Below are 24,737 nucleotides of genomic sequence, written 5' to 3'. Positions count from 1 at the left end.
ACCCCTATTTCGCTGGATACACCAATCACCAGACAAGGTCCTAATTCTTGGTCCATCCTCTATCCCCCCAACCTGTCCAAAAAAGTGAAGAAAAACTTCAAACACAAACAACTAATTCTTCACCAAGAAACGCTATTTGTTGATAATTATCTCAGCCTCACTTCTATTGTAAAAACAAACTACATTTTCTACTCCAAGCGCCCCTCTAAACGGAAAAGCACCTTCCTCCACCACCTCCCTATCACAAAGTCTTTCAAAATTCCATATGGCTTGAAACTATCTACCTCTCCTTCCCCTACCTTTCTTGGCGAAATAGACATCTCCATTTTTAAATCTGGAAACATCCTCATAAAAGCCTCAGAAAAACATCTCACCATCTTTGAACACCATTTCAGCAACTTATCCTACCTATTCTTGAATCCATCCTCTGACCCGCCATCCTCACAAGCCCAATCTGAGCCTTCACCTTCTCTATCACTTTCTCTTTCCCCCACGCCTACAAACTTTGAAAACACCAGGGAAATCTCCCAAACACAGACTCCCTATCTCTCCCCTTCCTTAACTACTGCCCCCATACGATCCACCTACTACTTTTACTTACACCCGTGCTCTCCCTCCTCCGCTTGAGACTCCAACATTTCTCAGCTGCTCACCCTTCCATCCTCCTACCTAACACATACACCTCCTCTATCAACCCCTCCAACTCCCCACCCTACAAACATAGAAAACACCATTGAAGTCTCCCAAACACAGATTACCAATCTTTCCCCTACCTTAACAACTGTCCTTTACAATGATTCACCAACTGTCCACACAACCGCTCTCTCTCTCTCCCCCTCCTGAGGCCCCAACACCTCTCTGCAGTTACCCTCTACCATCTTCTACCTTCCTGCCCCCTCAATCTGACCTCCCTCCAACTCTACCACTTGCTTCAAATCCTTCCTCCCTAACTGGCCTTTCCTTCCTTAACCAGGAGTACGATCCCCCTCACTCTCCTCGAGCTCCCCTTCCTTCCCCTGACTCTCCTCAGTCCCCAGTTACTACCTCACCCCACTTCTCACTCTCTTCAACTACTAATCGGAAACCCCCCTCTTCACCCTCCCCCTGGGCTCCCTCCCTCACCCCAGACCCCCTCGTCTCAACTAACAATGAACGTCCTCCTAGTCCTCCTAGTCCTCCTGTATTCTTATCCTCCTTCCCCTTCTCCCTCATTCCCCAAACGCTCCTTAACATAGAACTCATTCTTGTGAACCTATCTTTGAATTCACCTCTCTCAGAAAAGATGTCAATTTCCTCTCCTCACTTAACCACCCCAAACCTGTAGTTCCCTGTGCCCTGATCAAAATAACTCTTCAGTCACCCAGCTACAGGATACTACCCCCCTCGGTAAGGATACACTCAGAACCTTACATGCCCCGAACCTCCTCCCACCTCTAACCTCCTTGACTCATTTAACCCTTACACCCCATGCTCTTTAAACACTGACCATTCGATCCCACAAGCTCCTATCCCCGTAATCCTTGGGACTAACAGAATCCCAACTTCTCCAGCCTCCCCAAGACTCCCCCTGCAATTTACCACAATCTGCCCCTGCCCTCCACTGCAACCAACCCTAGACCACTGTCTTGAATGCTGGTTAACTGCCGCTCAGCGGTCCAACGCGCTATTGAAATCTCTGAAACCATCCTTAGTGAATCCATTGACATCGCCTTTCATTTCTGAAACTTTGCTTAAAGATCACCTCTTCCATTCTGGACATACCCCCTCCCCCCCCGGCTACTCCATCCTCCGAACAGATAGGCCTGTTAAAACTGGTGGCGGTCTAGCAATAATATATAAAAATGAACTCTAACTCTCCCCCGTGCGCATCTACGACCTGTCTACTTTTGAATATCTTGGAGCAGAACTTAAAGTGCAGGCCACTCCTCCAATAAAATTACACAACATCTATCATCCTCTGGTGACCCTCTTCCTTTTGTAGAAGAATTGTCCGACCTTCTCACCCAAATCCTCACTTTCCAACTCTAAAAACCTCTTCCTCAGGGATTTTAACCTCCATTGGAAGAAAAAGAACGATCCTATGGTCAACCTCCTCACTAATCTACTTGACATCAATAACCTAAAACAACTTTGCCACTCCCCACTCACTCCAAAGTAGCCACTCTAGACGCTATCATTACTAACAATGAGTTGGCCTCCCTCTCCTCCATAGTTCCCAGTGAATGCTCTGACCACCACCTCATCCTTTTCACAATCTCTAACACTGTACTGCCTCCTCCACCCACAACCAGCAAAAAAATTTAAACTGACCAGGAATTTTCACCTTATTCCCCAAGGCGAACTTGAGGCAAAAGTCAAAGCTCAACTTCAACTCTCCCCTCCCTCTCAAAATGCCAATGACCTCACCGAACACTTTAACAAATCCATCGTTGAGGTCCATGACCAAATTGCCCCGGCCAAACTAAAACAACAGAAAAGCTCCTCCAATTCCTGGTTCAATCCAGATCTCAACAATGAGTGTCGCACACTCAGATCTACTGAACGCTTTTGAAGTCAAAACCCTTCCCCCTTTAACCTCCCTCTCCTCAGATCCGCTAGATCCAATTATAAAAAACACATCCTCAATGCTAAGACTTCATTCTTCCGCTCACAACTCGACTGGGCCAAAAATAGACCTAGGGAGCTCTTCACCATTGTGAAAACCCAAACTTCCTCTGCCCCCCCCAAGGCGACCGCCTCCACTGAGAGATGTGAGGAAATTGCCAACTACTTCGCTGAAAAAATCTCCAAAATAGATTAATCCTTTGCCATAACGCCCCTCCTTAACCCACTACCCTCATTAGACATCCCTCTAATTCTCCTTCACCCTCTACGCTCCCTCTTGACTCCTTATCACTCCCTCTTTTCGTCCCGGTTCTTGAACCCGGCCCCATCATACTGGAACTAAAAAATAATGCTTCTTGGCACGACTTCCATCCTGTCACTGAACTTGATGTCCTTAACGTCATTTCCAGACTGAAACCATCCTCTCACACTAATAATCCTTTCCCAACCTTGTCAAGACCTTAAACATATAATTTACCCCTACTGGTCCCCCATCATCAACTCCTCCTTTGCCTCTGGTTGTGTCTCTGCCTCCCTCCAATTGGGACATTCCAATACCATCCTCAAAAATCCCACTGGTGATCCCAATGACCTAAATAACCTTCATCCTATCTCTAACCTTCCTATTATCTCAAAAGCCCTTGAAAAATGCGCCCAGCTACAACTAGATAAGCACATTGATTCATTCAATCTTTTCGACTCGTTACAACCTGGCTTCAGAAAGTGATTTATTACATAAACAGCAATGCTAAACAAAATTGATGACATCCAACACGCCCTTGACAAAGGCGATTCATCCCTTCTCATTCTCCTCGATCTCTCCGCTGCATTTGATACTGTAAATCACTCTACACTACTTAACACACACAAAGATTATTTTGTCCTCAACGGTCCAGTCCTTAAATGGTTCACCTCCTTTTCCAACACAGAACTCAGCAAATTAAAAACCTTGACTGCCTTTCTAAACCTCTGCCCATCTCACTAGGTGTCCCCAGGGCTCTATCCTCTCCCCCTCTTTATTTAATCTCTTCATGGAACCCCTCACACTCATCCATAAACAAGTGGGAATCAATTACCACCTATACGTTGATGACAACCAACGTTAGTATAAAATTCAATCCCGCTCTGATGTCCTTCACCTCAATGATACCTTGAATAAAATCCAATCCTGGTTCCACGTCAACCACCTCAAACTCAACCCTAAAAAGACCGAGATCATTATTTTCTCCCCATTCTATCCTGGATCTCTGACCTTACAGCACTCAACTGCTCTCTCACCATATACAACTCTGTTAAATCACTCGATTTTAACATTGACCTGAAGCTTTCTCTTATCCCCCACATAACAACTCAGCCAAAATCACTCTCCACACACTCCATCACTTAAAGAAAATAAAACCTTTCATTCCAGCTGACAACTTTAAATTAGTCGTCCAATCACTGGTTCTGTCAAAAATCGATTATGGGAACGACATCCTCACTGGAACTCCAAAAGCACACCTCGCCCCTATAAAATTGGTTCTTAACCTAGCCGCAAAACTCATTAGTGACCTTAAACGGTTTGATCATATCTCCGCCACCCTTAAAGCCCTCAAGCGACTGCCCATTCAAGGAAGAACCTCATACAAGACAGCATGCATTACGCACAAAGCCCTGCATCAAGGCTCTTTGCAGTACCTCACTGATAAACTTCACATAGCCGGCAGCTCTAGATCACTGAGAAGCTCCAACACCCCCTCTCTTGTACCTCCTCTATTAAACAAGAAAACCACACAATCTCGCTCCTTTTCCGGGTATGCACCGAACATCTGGAACTCACTCCCCAAAGATCTTCGTTGCAACCCCTCCTACGACAGATTAAAAAAAGACCTCAAAGCTCTCCTGCTGAACAAATACTGGGGTCCTTAAACCCACCTCTTGGTGCTCTACCCACCCTTGCCTCCTTTCGCTCTCCTCCCCCTCACTCACCTTCCTGCTCCCGATAACTACTCCCTCCAGTCCGCCTTATAGGACCCACCCAGTTCCACCAGATATGAACGAAATCTCACCCCCCTCCTCAACCCAGCCTACAACCCTGCACTTACCCTTCCCCCCTCCACTCCAAGCTTTCCCCGCCTTGCTAGGCTAATATCTCAGGGTAGCAGGAAATCCTTCTCAACCCATGTAATCTGACGATGTTAATTCTAGAACTATTCTGACCTTTTTGTTGGGTTTTGGTTTCTACCTCATTGTTATCCTGTTACATTCAATTAATCCTATCTATGTATAGCTGTATGATGTTGCCTTAATTATCCCACTCCCTTCCTCCCCCATTACCATACCCGACTCCCTCTTTTGTTTTCGTTTTGACTATGCTAGATTTAGTAGGCTTACTACCGTTTTGTATTGGTTTCTGAATACTACCTCATTGTTATTTTTACCATATTGAAACGAATACTCCTGTAAAGCGCTCTGATACCCCCAGGTCCAGCTAGCGCTATATAAAACATTTTAAATAAATAAATAAATACTTTCTCTATCTCGTTTCTGTCCACTTCCGCCTCCGCCCCACCACCCCACAGCCTTTTTCCTGTGCTGGCTGCGCCTGCATATAAGGTGTGAGCAACAGCCACTCTCGATCTGGCCATTGGTGTTATTCCCATATGCTCACTGAAAGATATTAAGGGCCAGATGTAGGTAATCCCCGATTACCGATTCTTAAATACCGAATCATACCGATTCGGTATTTAAGAACTGGCAATCGGGATGTAGGTATATTTACCGAATCAATTACCAAATCGGCCTTGAGGCCCATAGGAATCAATGTCAATTACCGAATCGGTAAATATCGATTCGGTAAAATTACTGAATTTACAAGGGGGACAGGGTGTCACTTTGACACCCTGTTGCACCCCTGATTCTGGCTTGTGTGCAATGTGACACACATACATGCCCTTAGATGTGCATGTATACAGGAATTCGTTATATACCATGAGATAGTATTTCATGGTAAATAACGAATTCTTAAGGGCCTGTGGCACTATTTTAAGTGCCACCTACATCTGGAATTACCGATTCGGTAAATATACTGAGTCGGTATTTTACTGAATCTGTAAATTTACCGAATCAGTAAATTTACAGATTCGGTAAAATTCGGGCCCCCTACATCTCAAAAACCAATTACCGGTCGGTAACGGCCGAAATCGACCGTAACCGACCGGTAATTGGCGACCTACATCTGGCCCCAATTTTGTCTACGAATAGCACGTAATTACTCGATGTGGCGTAATGGCGCAATTTTGGTAATTTCACTTAACAAGTGAAATGCAAGTGACCTTGTGCAATGTAACTGGGGCTTATGTAGAATGCTCTAGTACCTTCGACTCAAGTTTGCACTATATAAAACTGCAACAAAAAACCCAACAATATTCCCAAAATTAAACAAATTTCGCTGGCATATTTTAAATTTTGACCAAGTCTTATAGCACCAGTTTTTTTCTCAAATCTCAGTGCAGCACTGTACATCAGAGTCAAGTGAGAGTTCCAAATGCTGCACCTCTGACTGCATCATTAAACAGGCAAAGCTTTAATCAGGCAAGTGGGCCAGCAAAGAGAAAAAGCTTGTGACAGATTTCAAAGAGAACAATGCTTTGCTAATATGTCAAACTGCAGAGAAAGTGTCTAAAATATGAAATGGTTTCCTCGTTTGAAAGACGATTTTCAGTGTCCACACTTGAATATCAAAGCAGGTAGAGTGAGGGCGGATTTGCCTGAAAGTTGCAGAAAGCACACACATAAATGACATTCACATCTGCATGCTTCTGCCTGAAAACATTCCTGGAACTGCTTAATTTGATTTCTATTATACAATAGCTACAAATAACAAAGACTTTCTTGACAGCTCACTGATAGAAAGGTCAATGGGGTAGCATTTCTAGTGAAATAAAGGCATGAAGTCACTCATAGAAAGGTCACTTTGTTCTACTGTAGTGAGCCTTTATCTTGCTTCTGACAAGGACATCAGGCTATTGATCAGAGACAACTCTGGTCTATTCAGGAGCGAGACTCCGGTTCACCGACAGTATCTGCACAGATGTGTTTACAACATTATTTAAAATACTGATATTTGATAACCATTTATCTAAAGAGAGTTTTTTTTATATTTCTGAGTTCTATTTCCATCAAAGGCATTAATGTAATTTACTTGGCCCATATTTAAGAGTTATTTCTCACTCCTACAGGCAATAAGGGCTGTCATTTACCCCCCTGTAATTATGTTTGCGAGCAGTAGATGGATGTCCATAATGATAGGGTTAATTAACAGCTCCCATTGTCTACAAATGAAGACAATAAGACTATTCGCGCCCCAGCCCAAAATAGGGAGCGTATTGAGAAGAGAGCCTGCTTCCTACCGGGTGCGCGCAGGAGCATAGATGCAGCGCACGGAAAAATGGTCCCTTTGCCCAGTAGCTCACCCCCCCCCCCCACCGCTTCTTCCTTAGCAAAACCTTCTGCTATCAGGGACATGGCTGTCTGTTCTCCAACCACAGCTTAATTCAGGGAGGAGCCCAATCAGCCAAGGAAAAAAACAAAATGCCATGTTGTTTGTTTTGTAATATTTTGTGGCAATCAGATTTATGTTCCCCTTCAGCAAAGCAGAGGGTCAGGCCGGTGCATTGCCCCCAGTCTACATTTGCTCTGCTGCACCATATGCATTTCTTCCCCTTTGAATGGGGCAAAAATTAATAAAGTTCGAGCATTAATGAATCCTGGAATGGTATCAAAATGCGATGCAGTGCGCGCTACGAAATTCGTTTTATTAATTAAATTGTTTACTTACCTGTAATTATCCATATGCCGGTTTTTAGCACCCTCCACCCTGCCCCTCCCCCTCCCCGCCTCCCTGCCCCACCGTAACTCCCTCCACGGACCGCTGCTGCTGCTCACACTTCTCTGATGCAATCGCATCTAATGGGTGAGCGAGGGGAGGCAATGAGTCTGATGGTGCAAGCCACCTTTCGTAACGTCACTTCCTGTCGTGAAGTCAGCGTCCCCCCACTTCTTTTTTTTTAGGACTTGTGCCCTGAGCAGTAGTCAGTAGTCTATCTATGCATTGACTTCTTTTGTAGTGTCCCTGACTCCTACAACACGGCAAGATTATGTAATGTGCAGTGATACCGGTTTAGACCCAATCTCAGTATTGTAAAGCCTTATTGGCATAATCTGTGCAGACGATGCTATTCTATCATTGGTTTGTATCTTAACATTTGTGTCACGAAGAACAATTATATCATACAGATCGCAACTCATCAGCTCTTTCGGCTGAATGTATTTCCACATTTATTATATGTATTTGTGAAATTATCATATTCATTGTATATATTTGTTTTAGACCTGTCATCCTTAGGGTGGTCTTTCCCCCAACGTTTTGCCTTTTGCTGATCATTTGTGCTGATTCTTTTTGTTGGCCTTAGGACTCTGACCACTTTACCACTGCTAGCCTGTACTAAAGTGCATGTGCTTCTTCCCTAAACATGATGACATTGGTTTATAACTGATTGGCATATTTGTTTTAGTACTAAGCCTCTTGTAAAGTGGTACTCCATATACCCAGGCATTCACTTCAAATGCTGCTGGCAGTGACATCTTATGGAATTTGGGGGTCCTGGGCCAAACGTATTTTGGTGGCCCCTGTTTGGTTCAGCTTTGAATTTCTGATCCAGTTTTAGCTCTTTCATGAACTCCTTGTCCAGGTCACTGACAGTGCACAGGGACACTGATCCAAATTCTTAAATGTGTTTGCATCTAATATTCCAGTATAGTGATATGTTTTTAAAAATACTGCAAATTATTTGTGACACCTTCCCATTTCTCATATTTGATATCCTATTTGGATCTAAAAGAAACTTTTTAAGGATGCTGCATGAAACAAACACTACATCTGCAAAATGTATGCAATAGACTCTCACTTATTAACCAAATGAAAAATAAATTGAAGTGAAATGTTATTTGTAAGAATCTGTTCAAGAGAGTCTGCAGAACAGAGCTGGCTCTTTCGGGGCCCCTTGAAAGGCTGGGGCGGTGGGTCAGAGCCCACTTTGTCCATGCCGTAAAACATCTCTGGCTGCTAGTGGGATTGCAGCACTGATTGAGACACCCACAGAAGTAGCCTTTCAAATGGGTATCAGGCCTGCCACTGCAGTGCCTGTGTGTGCAGTTTACTGACACTTCGACTTGGCATTTAAAACTACATGACAAGCCTTATACTACACTTTTATTACATGTAGGTCACCCCCTATGGTAGGCCCTAAGTAACCCTAAGGGCAGGGTGCCATGTAAGTAAAAAGCAGAACATGTACCTGTATTTTTTGCATATCCTGGTAGTGACAAACAGCCAATTTCATGTTTCACTACTGTGAGGCCAACCCCTTTCATAGGCCAGTATTGGGAATTCCTTAATATAATTGTAAGCTGTAATTCCTGATCAGAGAGGAATAGCTTTTCATGTTTGAACTGTTTATAATGGTAATGATAAATCCTCCTTACTACTTGTTTCAAGAAATGCCAATTTTAGAAAGTGGATATTTCTCTGTCCTTACTGCTCTTTGCACATGACAGCATGTCTCCAATACACATCTGGTTTGGATGGCAGCAACACCTTCTTTATTCCTCTAGACAACCACAAACACTAGAAATGTGGGGTTCACCATTATTCTGAGCTCTCATCTGAATTCATCTGCTTTCTGATGAGTCTAATTGATCTGCATTCTGATAAGTCTTCCTGGGCAGGGAGGAATGGGAGGGTCTGACACACTTTAATAGGCAGTGTCCTGTCCACACATAAAGCATGGGTTTATCCCCCACAGGTAGCCTTGCAGACACGACTGAGTTGAAAGAGATCCTTTTAAAGTCACTCCGCATCAAAGGCACTTTTGGGTATAAGTTCTGGGTCTGTGACCCCCTAAAATCAGACACTTTAGGATTTTGAACTAAATCTCTGTCAGAAGGACTGCTGTGCTGCTTAAAGGACTTTTCAATGCTGATGCAGAGGGTGCACGAGGACAGCAGTTCCACAGCCTGCGCAGCTCGACGACAACAATCTGCGCAGTTCGTTGTCTGGGTCTTGTAGTCAGCTTGCCTTTGATCAGGGTCAGCCTGAACTTTGGATTTGCACTGGTCCCTCGTGACCTCTAGAAATCTTTTGACTGCAAGTGATTTCTAAGCACTATTTTTGCATTTAATCTTTAAAAATTCATATCACAGCTTCTACTCGTTTTGGTCTTAAGTTGCTCAGATAAATATTCTCTATTTGTCTTAACCTGTGTGTAGTCTTTTTTTGGTGTATTTATTATGTTACTGTGTGTGTGTGGGACAAATACTTTATACATTGCCTCTTCAGATAAACCTGACTGCTCTGTTCCAAGCTACCAGAAGGTAAGCACAGGGTATCTTTTAGTGTGAATCTAGTTTATCCTGAGTAGAGTAGTGGTTCCTGCCTTGGTGCGTGCCTCATTCAACCAGGCGCCCCATCCCTAACAATTTGTGAAGGGCTATTTCAACTTACTACAACCCTGCATTATATTGTTATTCAAGTGTGAAAAGTCACACTTGAAATTGCCTGATGACGAATTGATTTGGCCATGGCCTGCATTTTCATCAGTTTTGGTTTACTCACAAATAGAAATAGATTAATTCTGGTGCCGGTATAGTTCATATCCATAGTTGGAGAGAAAGATCGTCCTAAATTCGGTGTGGAAATCTCCATCTGTGAAACTTGTCATGAGGATCAGTTGATCACTGATGTCTCAGAGCCTGTTGCTTGCTTATCAAGGTCCTGGTCACAGATACTCTAATTAGGGGGCTTGCTGGACCTGAGCTTGTTGTGACCACTTCTGTGAGTTATTGTGAACATTTCTTTGCACCCCTATGTCTTCCTCTTCCTGTTCTCCTAGTTTTGGTCTGAGTGTAAGCTGTTGAAGGAGCCAGAATTCTTCGTAGAAGCTTAAGGGACAAATCTTAAAAATTGTAGAGCCTGTTTGTTCTTCAACTTCCGATCCTTTATCCGAACTTGAGCCACTTGATACAGTCTCTTGTTGTTTCTTTTTTCCAGTATCTGTAAATCTCGTTTGGGCATAAACAAATAATTTGGAGAAGGTCAACTACCTCCCTTCCCTCTGCATAATCCTTCATGTCTCTTAGAAATGTTCACAGTTTTTTGCTCTTTATACTCTCTTCATAAATGTTGAGTTGCTCATCCAAAGTTTCGAAAAAGTAAATGACATTAGATTCTGTTTTGTGTTTGTAAATGTCTTCAATTTGTTTGGCAAGCTCTTTGCATGTTGATTCCAGCTTGATTGAGAGTTCCATCAACCCTTTGCATGATTTGGCTATGAAGAAAGAACATTCTTGCAACAGCACCAGAGTAGAATTTTCATATTTCTGAATGGCTTGGAATGGAATGTAATTTGTCATGTAATTTTCCATCACTTGTTTAATTCGCACTTTTTAAACTTTTCCAATAGCTGCCGTTTTTGTTTCAGAGATGATTCAATGAAAGATTCAACAGTTGTCTTAAATCGATTAATTTCCGAGTCCAAATGTGTGTCAAATAGTTATGACGCAGCTGCTCGCCACAATGATTCCCATTTATTCATAATCCCTGGATGGAACGCAAGGCGTAATCTTTGTTCGGTGAATGCAAATGTATATATTGTATGCTATGCATTTTACAATGATATGACTGCCAGTTTCTCTTTTTGGTATCGGAGGTTGGGTGCAAGTGTTTTATAAATTTCTTTGTATGCAGTTTGATATAGATTGTGATCTTGTAGAAGGTGCACTGGTGGAGCACTGAATGTTCAGTCATCAGGCAATATACTTTTGAAATGGGAATTGTCACTGGATGAGTCCAGTCATTATGCAGGTTAGAACGTCCTCTTGTGTTATGATATCTACAGAGATTGACATTCTCGCACACCACTAATTAGAATATTGATGCTTCTGCACCTGCTGGTAGTGCTTAGCAGTTGATTACGTGGATGCTCCTTAGTGCTGTTTATATGATTCGCTAGTACTTGGAATTGCATTTGTTGTCATATGTTTTTCCTGCATCGAATGGTCTCAAAGTAGTGGCTCCAGTGTTGCTTTCACTCTTGACCTCCGCGCCCAAATATATTAATATTTTCATGGTGCTTGAGCCTGGCAATCCTTTTCCATGGGCCATCCAGAGACACTTTAAGGCATTGACAAAGTGGGCATTTGTCCAAAAAACAAAGAGGGAGTATCCCCAGGACACAGTGTCCTAGTGATTCGAGAGAGTGAAGAAAGACACAGTAAAGAAAGAATTCTTTCTTTCTTTAAGAAACCCCTCACTCACCAACCTGATTGGTGACATGCTTTATCATCGGGGTCCATCCAAGTGGCCGAGTGCCACTCGGGTGTGCTGCGATGCCTGCAACCTCAGCGGAGCTGGTTGTTTTGAAAGAGTGAAAGTGTTATAAGTGAGTATGCTTTGCCATTTATAAAATGTGAGAGTGGTGAAGTAAAATATTTAATTTCCTACCCTTACTCAGGAACAAAAAACTCCAATTCAATGTCTTAACATGCATGGCACTTTAACGTCTGTACATCTCAGCACCCTCCCATGATTGGCATGGGTTTCGGATCCTGCTGACATGGGCATGACCTCATCACTATAGTCATATATCAATCAATCAATCAATCAGGACATTTGTTAAGCGCGGTACATACCCATGAGGGTCTCAAGGCGCTGGGGAAAGGGGGGGGGGGGTGCTGCTACATTTCTACTGAATAAAATCTCAGAATTCAAACAAGGCCTGTGGCAAAAGTAATGCATCCTAGCAAATATCCATAAAGCATTGTACACTTTTAAGTTAAGCATTAATACATGCATAAATAAAATGCATACATAAAAATGAATAAATGAGTGATTGAGTAAATAGATTAAAAGATAAATATATATTATATTTTTGTTCTGTCATAGTGATTGGTCACACTATATCTGAATCACTGATTATCCCTTTTCTGTTTATTTTAATAATTATGTCATAGTAGGCCTTTTAGAGGTTGTTTTACCAGTAAATTTGAACTTCATTTAGAAGCACTGAAAACTACTGTACAATTACCAAAGAAAAGCACAATCAGAGGTCTGCAGACCACCTGAACACAGTATACAGAGAGTAACCATTAGAAATTATTTGTTTTTGATTCTTGTTATTATTGATGAATGGAGCTACTATTTGTAATACTGCCTTTCTATTAAACGAAAGAAAATGTATTGAAGTGTACATGGTGTCATTGTGTGTAAATATTGGCCACTTATGCTTCTTGTGTAATAGGGAGTGGTGCACATAGGTCTAGCTTATGTCCATAACATATGAAGACTATTTGAGCTAAAATATAGGAGATGGACCAATGAAACATGAAATACTTCCAACTCTTTTTCCTAGGCACTGCCCAGTCGAGCGAACAGACTCTGAGCAAATGTATTGTGCAGTTGTGTTTATACGTGTAGAATATTAGATAAATTTAAATCAAAAATTGAACGATTAATCACATATAAAATTGGAAAAAAAACATTTGTGCAGAAAACAAAAATATTATGAAATAAGGCTTACCACAGGGCTATCCTGATTGCCCATTTCCTTATAATGCAGGCAGCAAGAGTCGTCCAAATTATATGTGGTTAATTAATTTGGCTGAATGTGCCTGTTGTGCTTCTATTTTGTTATATAAAATATTTTGTTCTGTTTTTTTCAGGACTGTGATCACAGATTCAGTGTATGTTCGTAGATCTTTTATCATTTGGAGACAACTTAATTGAAGATGGAACAAATGGACTGCAAGCCCTACCAACCACTCTCTAAAGTCAAGCGTGAAATGGATCTAACCTATACAAGCTCCTCAGATGATAGCGAGGATGAACACAAACTGAGGCAGTCTTACAACTCCCATGAGACCCTGCAGGAATATAATGAAGAACTGAGGCTGAACTTCCACACTCAAGGTAGCAGGAAGAGGAAGGCCGTAGAGGATTCTACTCAAGGTGAGACAATTGCCTAATATTACATACATCTCCTTTAATGATTTTGGGTGTGAACATGCATTTTAAAATACGTTATACTAAGTCAGATACATGTATGGACTATCACAGTTTGAGAAATAAACAAAATGGTACAAGAGGCACTTGTCTTCAAAATTAATGATCTCTTTGAATGGAGTTCTCAATGTGAGTTCATTGACTTAGGAAAGTACATATAATATGCTTCCTCCCAACAAGTGCTAAATTATAGCAGTAATACTTTAATGCAGGTATTATTATGCCCCAAATGCACTCAGGTATCAGTTTGTTGTTAGTTGAGCATAAAATCCTATGCTGAATGGTTATTAATTTTTAGTGTTCTATTAGGACTATATTGGTAGAAAATATGTAAATGTGCAAATATAAACAATTATATTGGAAATTGAATTGGGTGCTACATAAATATCTGTAACATCCAATTTGTGTGAAAAAATGCAAACTTTAGAACACTTTGCTACAGTTATCTACCATAAAACATAAACAAGTAGGCAGGGCTGCCTTCCAACTCAACACTCCTGTCTTGGGCTTACCATTGGAGGACTCTAGAGGAAAAGGGTGAACTTAGAATGCAATTTTTTAGAACTGTCATTTTTGTAAAGATACTATCTTCAAAGTAGTAACAAAATGGCTGAGACTCCACATGTAAATATGCAAAACATGTGGCTGTCCATGTGCATTACTTATAATTAGATAACATATATTTTATAAAATAGTATAACCTGCTTATTTGGGTTCAATGTAAGAAAAAGCAAATTAAATGTTTTGCTTTTTCTGCTCCTAGAAAAAAATAATTTGTATGGATAAATCTCTTCCCTGCTTCTATAATACAATATGGGAGTAATTGCATGTTGCTTGCCCCTTATTTATGACCATATACCCTTTTTGTTTAGCACTGGACACAGGTGTGCAAATTGGGTGTAAAATCCCATAGTGAGTATTTGGGCATAGAGCACAAAGCTGCTTCATTGTGTATTTTGATGTTTTTCCAACGGCTAATTCCTTTGTTTGTAGCACCTATGTTCCCATTGCTCCTATAAAAATATCTATGAACAATTTGCCATATTAGTAGATTTTCATTCATCGGATGTGGAATTTGACTGTAGAATAACCTGCACATCTTGATTTACAATATATCAGGATGATCAGTAGCAGGTATGCCTGATAGGATCATCATATATTTCTGATGAAAATCCTGGAATTATATATTGCCTTCTCTAAATCCAAGCACGCTCACAATATGCCATTAAAAAAAGTCACTAGATAGCGTCCGAATGTTCCTGCTGCCGTTGTAAAATTATTTGAATAGGCCTCAAAGTGGTAATATCAAGTAAATTCTTATTTTTCAAAATGTTAAGGCTTCCCAAATAATAAACTTAACTCAAAATATATGAAATATTTCCATTCTAAGTATCTAAATATGATATCACTATTAATATAATAGTAGATTTGGTAAATTATTGGAAAATGCATTCAGTTATCCCTAGGTTCTAGGCATACTGATTACATTCCCTAATTAGCATGCACCTATTTACTTGCGTAAAATACACCTGAAGATTAAATAATAGAATTAGCTTAACAATTAGTTTAAGCAGCTACCAGATATGGTTATGACCATATGATTGTGCATATTGTATATTCAACAGATAGATTTTGCAGAAAATCTTTACCACAGGGATAGACACTTGAGTTAAGACATTCTCTTAAATTGGAACTGGAAAAATTAACAGATTGTTATAATGTTAGATTTTATATGGAGCAGCTGAGGAAAGTTGGCAAAACTGTGCTCCACAATATGAATAGTTTATTTTGTTGGAAGATAATCATAAGACCAACATATTAGTAGTAGAATAAGTGCATTTCATGTCAAGCACTCCAAAGACCCAATTATTGAAGTTAGTTAACATGAATGTTATAGAACCATGCTTAATAGATATCTTCAAGTTGTCTATTTCATATTATTTAGACTTCCTGGAATGTTTGTTGGAGTCACCAAACAGCATCCCTGATAAGTGTGAATTCTTTATGTTTGTGACTTGTTCTGTGACTGTGACAAACGTGACATATTTTAGCCTGAAATGGTTTATATAGCCAACACTTGAGGGATTTAATCAATTTAGAATGCAACATGCAAATCTGCACTTTGACAATTCTTGAATCTGTACTGTTACCAAATGTTTGTTTGACCCAAAATAATTTTTTAATAAGCGTCAATCGAACATATTAATAACAACAATTTATGCCACATATCAATCGAACATATTAATAACAACAATATGCCACATTTAAGATCACAGTTGCAGTATTTTGTGCTACTGTATCTCTATTGTTTGGCACTCTGCCCAAGGACATTGTGGGTTTTACATGAGCACCAGTTACATGGTCAGATTTGTTTTAATGGACAGGGATAATAAAGGCTAGATTTATCATCATTTAGTGCAACACAGCAAGACAACTCGCTGCACTTTATTAAATGGAGAGAGCAGGAATGCGCCGATCCAGTGCTAGACCAACTTCTTACCACTGGTTAATCGATGGGTGTTTCTTAGTGACTGAGAGGTGAAGGGAGTTAGCACTTAGTCAAGCACACATAACTAACATTGTTACCCATTTAGCTACACAATAAGGACCAGAAATCAATACATAAAGTCAAGGTGTTTTACTACAGGTTAGCAATTAAGTTAATGTAAATGAATCTCAACACCATGCTGTAAAGGTACAGAATAACAACTTGATGGCAAAACCTCCTAATGAAGTTCAGACACATCAGTATGAAACAAACAAGAAGTTCAGTCACAGCAATACAAAGAATGAACAGTTAAATCTGGTGCTAAACATGAGTAATATCTAAAGTCATCTAATCTGGAGTCTAAACGAATAAAAAGTAATATAATCTATATGAAGTCTCAAAAACTCAGAAAAATGCGAAAAAGAGGGAAAATTGTTGGAAGTATGCAAGAAGGTGTCAGCACTTTAAAAGCTCAGTTAAGAGTCTTCTAGGGATAGGGAAATACATGTTAGCCTAAGCCACACACAGCAAAGAATCAGAGGGGTAAGCATGGAAGTCTGTACCTCTTAAAGTCCAAGAGAATAGTAGCCAACATCAACCTGTGAGAACACTAGTTAATACCACAAGAATCTTCTGGGTAACACACTTTTTCACACCATTAGGGGCTCCATTGTCCCTTCCATTCTCACATTGCAAACTGCAACATTAACTGACTCTCCCAGGCCAATCCTGGGAATAACCTCATTCTTGATCACCTGCGACACTTCGAAACAATGCTGTAATTGACTCTCTGGCTCGCCATGTTCTTTGTCAAGGTCTTCCTCTCAGACTCTCTATCACTAGTACAGAGATATATCTACTCTCAAACTAACAAACCATGTAAAAATACCTGCAAGGAAAAAGACCTGCAAACAGTATGGAAAACAATATTTTATGTAGTAAGAAATAAAGCCTATATTTGAGTCAATTTAAACATCTCATTCAATGATGCACATTAATACGTGTTGTTTGTGTACATACAACTACAGATGTATGACATGTAAGTATGTAAATTCAGCATTAGATTTACATTTCAATTTATCTAAATATAAAGTAAGTTTGAATGCTCTAATGAAAGTATGATTAAGGACTACATTATGAGTACCAATGTGAAAACATTAGTTAACATGTTTACATAAATCTCTCATGTTTCTAATGTAAATATATTTTAATAATGTAAAGATAATTTTATCCAATCTCTAAAGACTATATTTCTTTTTAATAAGGTCAAGGCACACAGTGTATATGATTCCTAGTTTTGTAGTGAATGCACTTCAATACTTGAATTTAAGCGCTTTATACATTAATAACGTTAGAACACACAAGTATGTAGTGCTAAGTGCAGGAATGAATTGCATATTTATGACGTGTTAGGGTGGAGCCAAAATTATGCTACTCCAGCTCCATAATTACTAACATATGGCGCATTCCTGCTCCCTCTCTCTCTCTGCACTGGTGCACTTGTGGCTGGCAAACACCAATGCAGGCACCCTTGCGCGATGATGCATGGGTGCCTGCATTAGAGCAAGGATTGTTTTTCCACCTTCCTGCAAAAGAATTATCATCTGAGGCCTTGTCCTTTTTCCTTGTGTGCTGCACTTACAGAAAGGAGAAAAAACAAGGGACAATAAACATATTTCTCATTGTTACGACGCACCTGGGTAGACATAGTATGTTGGTGCATTCCCACGTTTACTAGTCTTAGTAAATTAGGAATATGCCAAAATCAATGGGCGGTTGCATTGGAACACCCATGCACCACCTTCCCAGGGCAGGGTAACACAAGGCAGGCTCTTACACTGTGTTACTACAGATTTACCAAGCTACACAGAGCCAGTTAAGGAGGCCTTGTGTTGCATAAGAAATCTCACTGATGCTCATTACTAATGCATTACTAATGCATCACAAATAGTGCAAAGCAGTAACTAATTGACACTATTTATTTTTATTTATGTATTTAAACAGTTTTATATAGTGCTGGCTAGACCTGTAGGTATCAGAGTGCTTTACATAAGGTCGGCACAGTTATAACAATTACACGTTACATCAATATATGAGACACATTAACAGGAGAGAAGTGGAGAATGAAGGGGGAGAGGGGAGTGAGAAGGGAGAGGATGAGGGGGAAGACGGAATAAGAGACAACGGTAAAGTCAGCCCAAAGACCGAATGGGTAGATGACAGCCAGGGAGGTAATCCAAGGCCAGTCTCCCCCATAGCTCTCAAGGAAGCTCCAACGGGTATCGATAAGAAAGGTGGATAAAAGGAGACAAGGCAATAGCAGAACGGCAGAAATATGATGAGAGGGAGGGTGGGCGAGACAGGGAGAAGGGGAGAAACTGTGTCCAAGGTCCGGCTGGGCAGGTGATGATCAGGGGGTGAGCCAAGTCCGATCTCCTCATTGGCTGAACAGAGCAGCTCCACCAGACGTCGGACATAATGCTCGGACTCCTCTGTCAGGCTAGAGGTCATGTGTACTCAGGGATTGTCAGAGTAGTGCGGGGGGAGCCATGGTCCGAAATAATTTTAGACGTCCTCTTTAGGTCAGGCACAGTCCTGGAAGGGTTGAGTAAGTAAAAGTTCAGCAAGCGGGAAAAAGTCACCAAAGTCGGCCATGTTAGGGTCAGGCATCCTGGGATCCTTTTCCACACTGAGAGTGTGCCAAGTATGACAGAGCTTTATAGGGAGGGAAGGGTTATACTCCCAATAGTTCTTAAAATGGACACAAGATCTACCCCGGTGTCCCTAGGCGCTCAAGGCGTAGCGCAGACCCTGAAAGCGTGCTGGGACACATCTCCCATTACTGTGGGCAGCGCGGTGGGAGCCATCATTTTGCCTCACGCAGGGGGGAGGGGGGACCACTCACCTCGATCTTCGGCAACAGGTGTCTCTGGGCTCCAGGCAAACTATCCAGCATGTTCGCTGCAGCCGAGGGATGTTTTTCACATGCAGCGGACGGGCCACACAAGCGGACACGGGCAGATGGTGGCTTTCCATAAGTCAGGATCGAGTTGTGGGCAGGTCCAATGTTCAGGTCTGTGCCTACTGTGTAACTCGTCAATTACAGCTGCAGGCGTCCACCGGGGAAGCGAGTAGTGGAGCCTCCGATAACGCCACCAATGAGGAATAGGTTCCCATGGATCAGCTCCCCATGACACAACCCCGCTCCGATACTTCTAAAAGCTGGTCTGTTCCATTCCAGGTGCCATGTTGAGGCAATATTGCCGGTCAAGACTTTTGCCGATATCCCGGCGTTGCAGCGTCTGGTTGGAACGCGGCCTCAGTGGCAGACGCTCCCAGCCTTCCGATGTCAGGCGATGGCTCAATCAGCTGTTTAAGCGGGGTTCAAGCGCCGCGCTTGGTTGTTGAACGCGGGGCTTCAACGGCGCAGAAGCTCCGAGCAGCCATGATGGATAAATATGTACAGTTCTATGGGCTATGAGTTATATTTAGTGAGATGTATGCTATCTATTTTTATATGCTATTTTGCCACTTTTCCTAAATTCAATTAAAAAATGTAAAAAAACAGTCTAGGTTTTGCTAGTGGCATTCAGTTTAGGGCTAGCAGATTTGTCTCATATTTGTATTTGCCACAGGGAACTCTCATGGCGTGAAATGTTCATTTGATTGATTTGAAAAAATGCCATTTGTTATATGTGATGGGGAAGGTTAAGAAGCAGAAGGGCACATGATGCGTGACAAGTTACTATTATCATATTTGATTTTCTCTTAGTTTTGAATTAATGAGTTAGAAGTAGCACATTAGTTTAAATACATTTTTGAAAATAATGTCCCCAACCCTGAAAGCTATCATTACATTCTCATCCTAATTAGAACACCCTGCCCTTGTGAATAGCAGAGCATCGCCCTTTAAATCTCGCTGAGTATAAGAAGGAGGCAAAAAAGTCATTTGTAACAAATACCACACATGAGTGTTAGATGGTGGAATGTGGTAGGCAAGGTGCTGCAGTAGATAAGAAAACAATCAAAACGTGATTTTCGTGAGCAGAAGTGATAAAGATCAAGGTGTTTCTATACACAAAGGAGAAATTAAGCATCCGGCAGACAAATTAAATGGACATAGACGGAAAATGTGGGCTGTGCAGAAAGCACAGATAGAACTAAGAAAAGGGATATGTAGCTTGACAGACTTGTGCAAGACAAGCATCAGAAAAAAAGCCTCAGGGACAACCCATGTACATATCAGAAGAAAAACACCATACCAGCAGTACATATTTCTGTAGAACAGAATTAGCCTAGGGAACTACTTGAAATATCTAACAACAATGAAGATTTCAATAGAATAGGAAAAAACATTAATTCTGAGACTAATTCTTACATTTATTTCCACACCCTTGTGTCAATAAAGTATAGAAATAACACACGTACGAGTGCAAATTGAAAACATTCTTCCAGAAAAAATTAGTTGGCATCAAAATTATGTAATTTTATTGGGGAGCAAATCTGTTTTCAGTGGGGCTATGTGCAAGACGTGGAGAATGATGTCCTCAAATTCATGGGTTTGTGGGTATTAAGAAATCCAAACTGTTAGACCTCATACCCTTTGGGTGGTCTTCCACAAACTTGCTTCATGTTTGCCTCACTGTTTTGCTGATTTCATTTTGTTGGCCTTAGGACTATGAGTACTTTACCACTGCCAACCAGTACTAAAATATGTGTGTCTCCCCTAAAACATGATTTGATTGACTTATCCATATTTAACATATTTAATTTACCTATAAGTCTCTAGTAGAGTGCACTACATGTGCCCAGGGCATGCAAATAAAATTCTCTTAGTGGGTCTGCAGCACCGATTGTGCCACCCACACAAGTAGAACTTCAAACATGTTTCAAGCCTGTCATTACACAGCCTGTGTGTGCAGTTTACACTGCCATGTTGACTTGGCATTTAAAACCCATTGCCAATCATTAAACTCCTCTTTTATCACATATATGTCACCCTTAAGGTAGGTCCTAGGTAGGCCAAAGGGCAGGGTGCTGTGCAATCAAAAGGTAGGACATTTAATTTTATGTTTTGCATGTCCTGATAGTGAAAAACATCCAAGTTCATTTGTCACTACTGTGAGGCCTACCCCTCTCATAGGTCCTCACTGGACATTCGTTATTGCCCTTATAAGCTATTATTTCTCATTGAGAAGGAGTAGCTCTGTCACATTTCATGTAATTGGAATGTTAATGCTAAATCCGCTTTACTGGAAAAAAAAGATGAATTTATCAATACCCTTTTAAAAATGGCACTTTTAGAAAGATAGCTTTTTTTCTACTCTAAGCACTGTGTGCCTGCAGTCTGTCTCCAATACTCACCTGGGGTGGATGAAAGCTTGAGTTTGAACATTCCTTCTAGACAACCCTACACAAATGGAGTTTAGGGTAACTACGTGGCCATCCACAACCTGATGTGCTATACTGGGCTAGATGGGAGAGAGGAACTGACCCTTACACCTGAATAGTCTGTGTCCTCTTCCCACACAAAGGGCTGCATACCTCTTGTAGTGAGTCTAGAGCCAGAGCAGGGAGGGAGGACTTCTGAGTACTTCAACGCTCCTCTTTGAAGTCACCTCCACTTCAAAGGCACAACTGTGTATAACTACTGGGTCTCTGACCCCATCAAGTCAGACACTACTGAACCTGTGAAGAGCTCTGCCGGGAGGAAGGACTGCTGTGTTGCAACAAGGACAGCCACTCTGCTGGACTGTTACTCTGGAAGAACTGCTATTCTGCTCTGCTGCCATGTGGCATGCTACCCTCCTCCCTGCTGAGGAAGATCTGGACTAACTTACTTGAACCCAGAGTGATCTCCAAGGGCATGCTGGGTTGTCGAAAGACTTAGGGATATCAACGTCTTACCCCTTGCTCCTGGGCCTGGTCCATTGGAGGGGGATCTATGTGCTTATTGCAGTAGAACTGACCCATCATCTACTGGGTGAGCAAAATTGATGCATCACCGCTGTTGCAGAAACAAATAATACCAGCGCATTACCATTGGAACCACCGCATTGCCGCCACTGCAGAGAGACGATCGATGCATCGCCTCAACTGCGTGGAGAATACGACGCATCGGCTTCGGAACGAATTCATCTTGGAACTGGGGCTCTGACTTTGGAACCTGCGCCTCAACCATAATTATATGGATAGAAATCAATGCACCACCTCGACTGCGGGATCAACACCAACACATCGCTCGGCTGCACCCTGCATCTCGCTGTTGCAACCAGGATCAAGGCACTTTTATTCAGCGAGCTATGCGTGGCTCCTCTTTACGGCCTGCACTATACTGCTGTCAACCTGAGCTCCTGACTTGGCTCTGGTTCAGCCCAATGAGATAACCCCATAGGTGCTTATAGCTTCTAAGCTCTATTTTCCACTTTTAATCTTTAAAAATTAGTATCTTGACTTCTTCTTATTGGATTAGTGTCGTTTTGGTCTTGTCTTATTTATAAAATTATTATTTGGTTTTCTTTACTGGTGTGGAGTCTTTTTGTGGCGTTTTCCACTGTGGTTTTGTTTGAAGTGTTGCACAAATACTTTGCACATTTCCCCTTAAGTTAAGCCTGACTGCTCTGTACCACGCTACCAGAGGGTGAGCACAGGTTAATTTATGGTGTGCCTGACGTAACCTGACTAGGATTGTGGTTCCTGCTTGTGTGCATACCTCTGCCAACCAGAAACACAATTTCTAACACATACCGAAAATGGTCTGACATTTTCCTCTGTCAAGGATTTAAGTCAATGCCTTTTCAGGGCGAGGAAAGGAAGACAACACTCAAAGAACTGGCTTGGGTGTGGGGAAAGAGTTTCTCTACTCACTGAGACACAATTTTGACCTTTGCTTAGAGTAAGATTTGATGTGTAACTTATCCCTATTCATAATTTGCAACTTGTCCATACCTATAAAAGATTATTCATGTACGCATGCTTAGGAATGTGAAACAGGTGCAGATCCACACAGGAGCATGGCTTGACCTTTTTGTTGCTTACAAGAATGTCAAAATGTTGCTCTACAGAAAGGGGTAAATCTTTTGGAGGAAACTTCTCACTTTCTTTAGTATTGTGTCAGTAAATTGTATGCATTAAGACATATACTGACAATATTTGTAGTGATAAAGTTTCACAGAAATACCTCTTTCTTGGAACGTCTTTAAATACAAAACAGAGTACAGGATCTAAAAATAGAAAGGGAATTTCATCAAACCAGGCTATGAAATCATGGAACGAAGTCATGAATAAAGTAAATATTGCCTCTTCTGCTGGCACTGATTATATTTATATTATGTTTCAAGACTGACCTTTTTCAACTTTTTATATTTTTCTGAGGACTACCAAAACAGAAGACCTGCTTGATTTTTGTTTTGTAGTGTAAGACTTAAAGTTGTGCCCTGAGTTTGATATAGTTTACTTGGACATTTTTAGAACTGGGTTCCCTCCTGCTCTTGACAGAGGCAGAATGTATATTTGGGCTCTTTTAAATAATTTTTCCTATTTCTTACAGCCACATTTGGGCTATCTTTTTCAAAGAAAGATCTGTGAAAGTTTCCAACTGTTTCTATCCCCCACCCAGTCAGCAAATCCCTGCTAAGTGACCTCTACAAACACCACATCTGCCTTCCTGCTGCAAAAGGCTAAGCCATTGTCTTCTGAGAAGAGGTCATTAAACAGCCATCCAGTCTCTGGAGCAGGGTTGTGAGGCAAACCAGTTCTAAACCAGTTTACTGTCATGGCAGCACAAAGTACACCTTTCCAAAGTTACTTTTTATTTAAATTTATCGACAATCCAGGTTCATCATTGGACTACATTGTGAAAACTATGTGGAAAGCAAGTTTATTGACTTCTCCTGCATTTTCTCAAGCTTATGTAGGCTAAAGTATTTCTATTCAAAACTGGGCCTATTCATGTAAAATTCAACCTTGCCTACACTGTGACCAACAGCTTTTGGAATTGTTAAATGTGTGGGCATATTTTTCCCAATTACTAGCATATCCCATGTTTACATATTTACCATCCAGCCCCATGGCTTACAAGGCTCACGTTAGCTGGAACACGTTATACACTACAGTTTCCAGGACAGAGCTCACTCCCTGTGGCACTGAAAAGAAGTATCCCAGACAAAGTCATGATACAAGCAGAAATAGAGGCAAATAAATCTAAGAATACTAAGCAGAAAAGGTGTATTGCTTTCATGTATTACAATTGTGTAACTTTTTGACATAGAATACTATAGGCCACCTGCATGAACGTTTGAAATTGCTAGTTCCTAACTGTGATTCCGTGCAAATCACAATTTGAAAATCACAATTTCATATGTATGAAACTCTTCAGAGTTTCTTTAGAGTTTCATTAGAAATTCACTGTGGGTCGCAAGTAGACCTACCTCATTACTATTCATGAGGTAGGTCGCAATTTGCGACCCAATTGGGGATCGCTTTCAACACAGGGATGGTGGGCTGCTGGGGACAGCTTCTGAATGGCAGCAAATTGAATTTGGTGGT

The 24,737-nt window shown here is 41.2% G+C and overlaps 1 protein-coding gene across 1 annotated transcript in view; it reads left to right on the top strand.

Moving 5' to 3' along the window:
- TENM1 (teneurin transmembrane protein 1) overlaps positions 1 to 24,737 on the top strand; it is a 1,826,288-nt gene that overhangs the window by 305,058 nt on the left and 1,496,493 nt on the right. Inside the window, exon 2 of the mRNA XM_078688755.1 lies at positions 13,363 to 13,648. Coding sequence (XP_078544881.1) covers positions 13,429 to 13,648 — 220 coding nt within the window. The 5' untranslated portion in view covers positions 13,363 to 13,428. The remainder of the gene's footprint in view (positions 1 to 13,362; positions 13,649 to 24,737) is intronic.

This window comes from Lissotriton helveticus, chromosome 4_1 (genome assembly GCF_964261635.1).
Source record: "Lissotriton helveticus chromosome 4_1, aLisHel1.1, whole genome shotgun sequence".
NCBI classification, from domain to species: Eukaryota; Metazoa; Chordata; class Amphibia; order Caudata; family Salamandridae; genus Lissotriton; species Lissotriton helveticus.
Note: the sequence above shows the minus strand (reverse complement) of the source record. Positions and strands in the feature narration are given on the sequence as shown.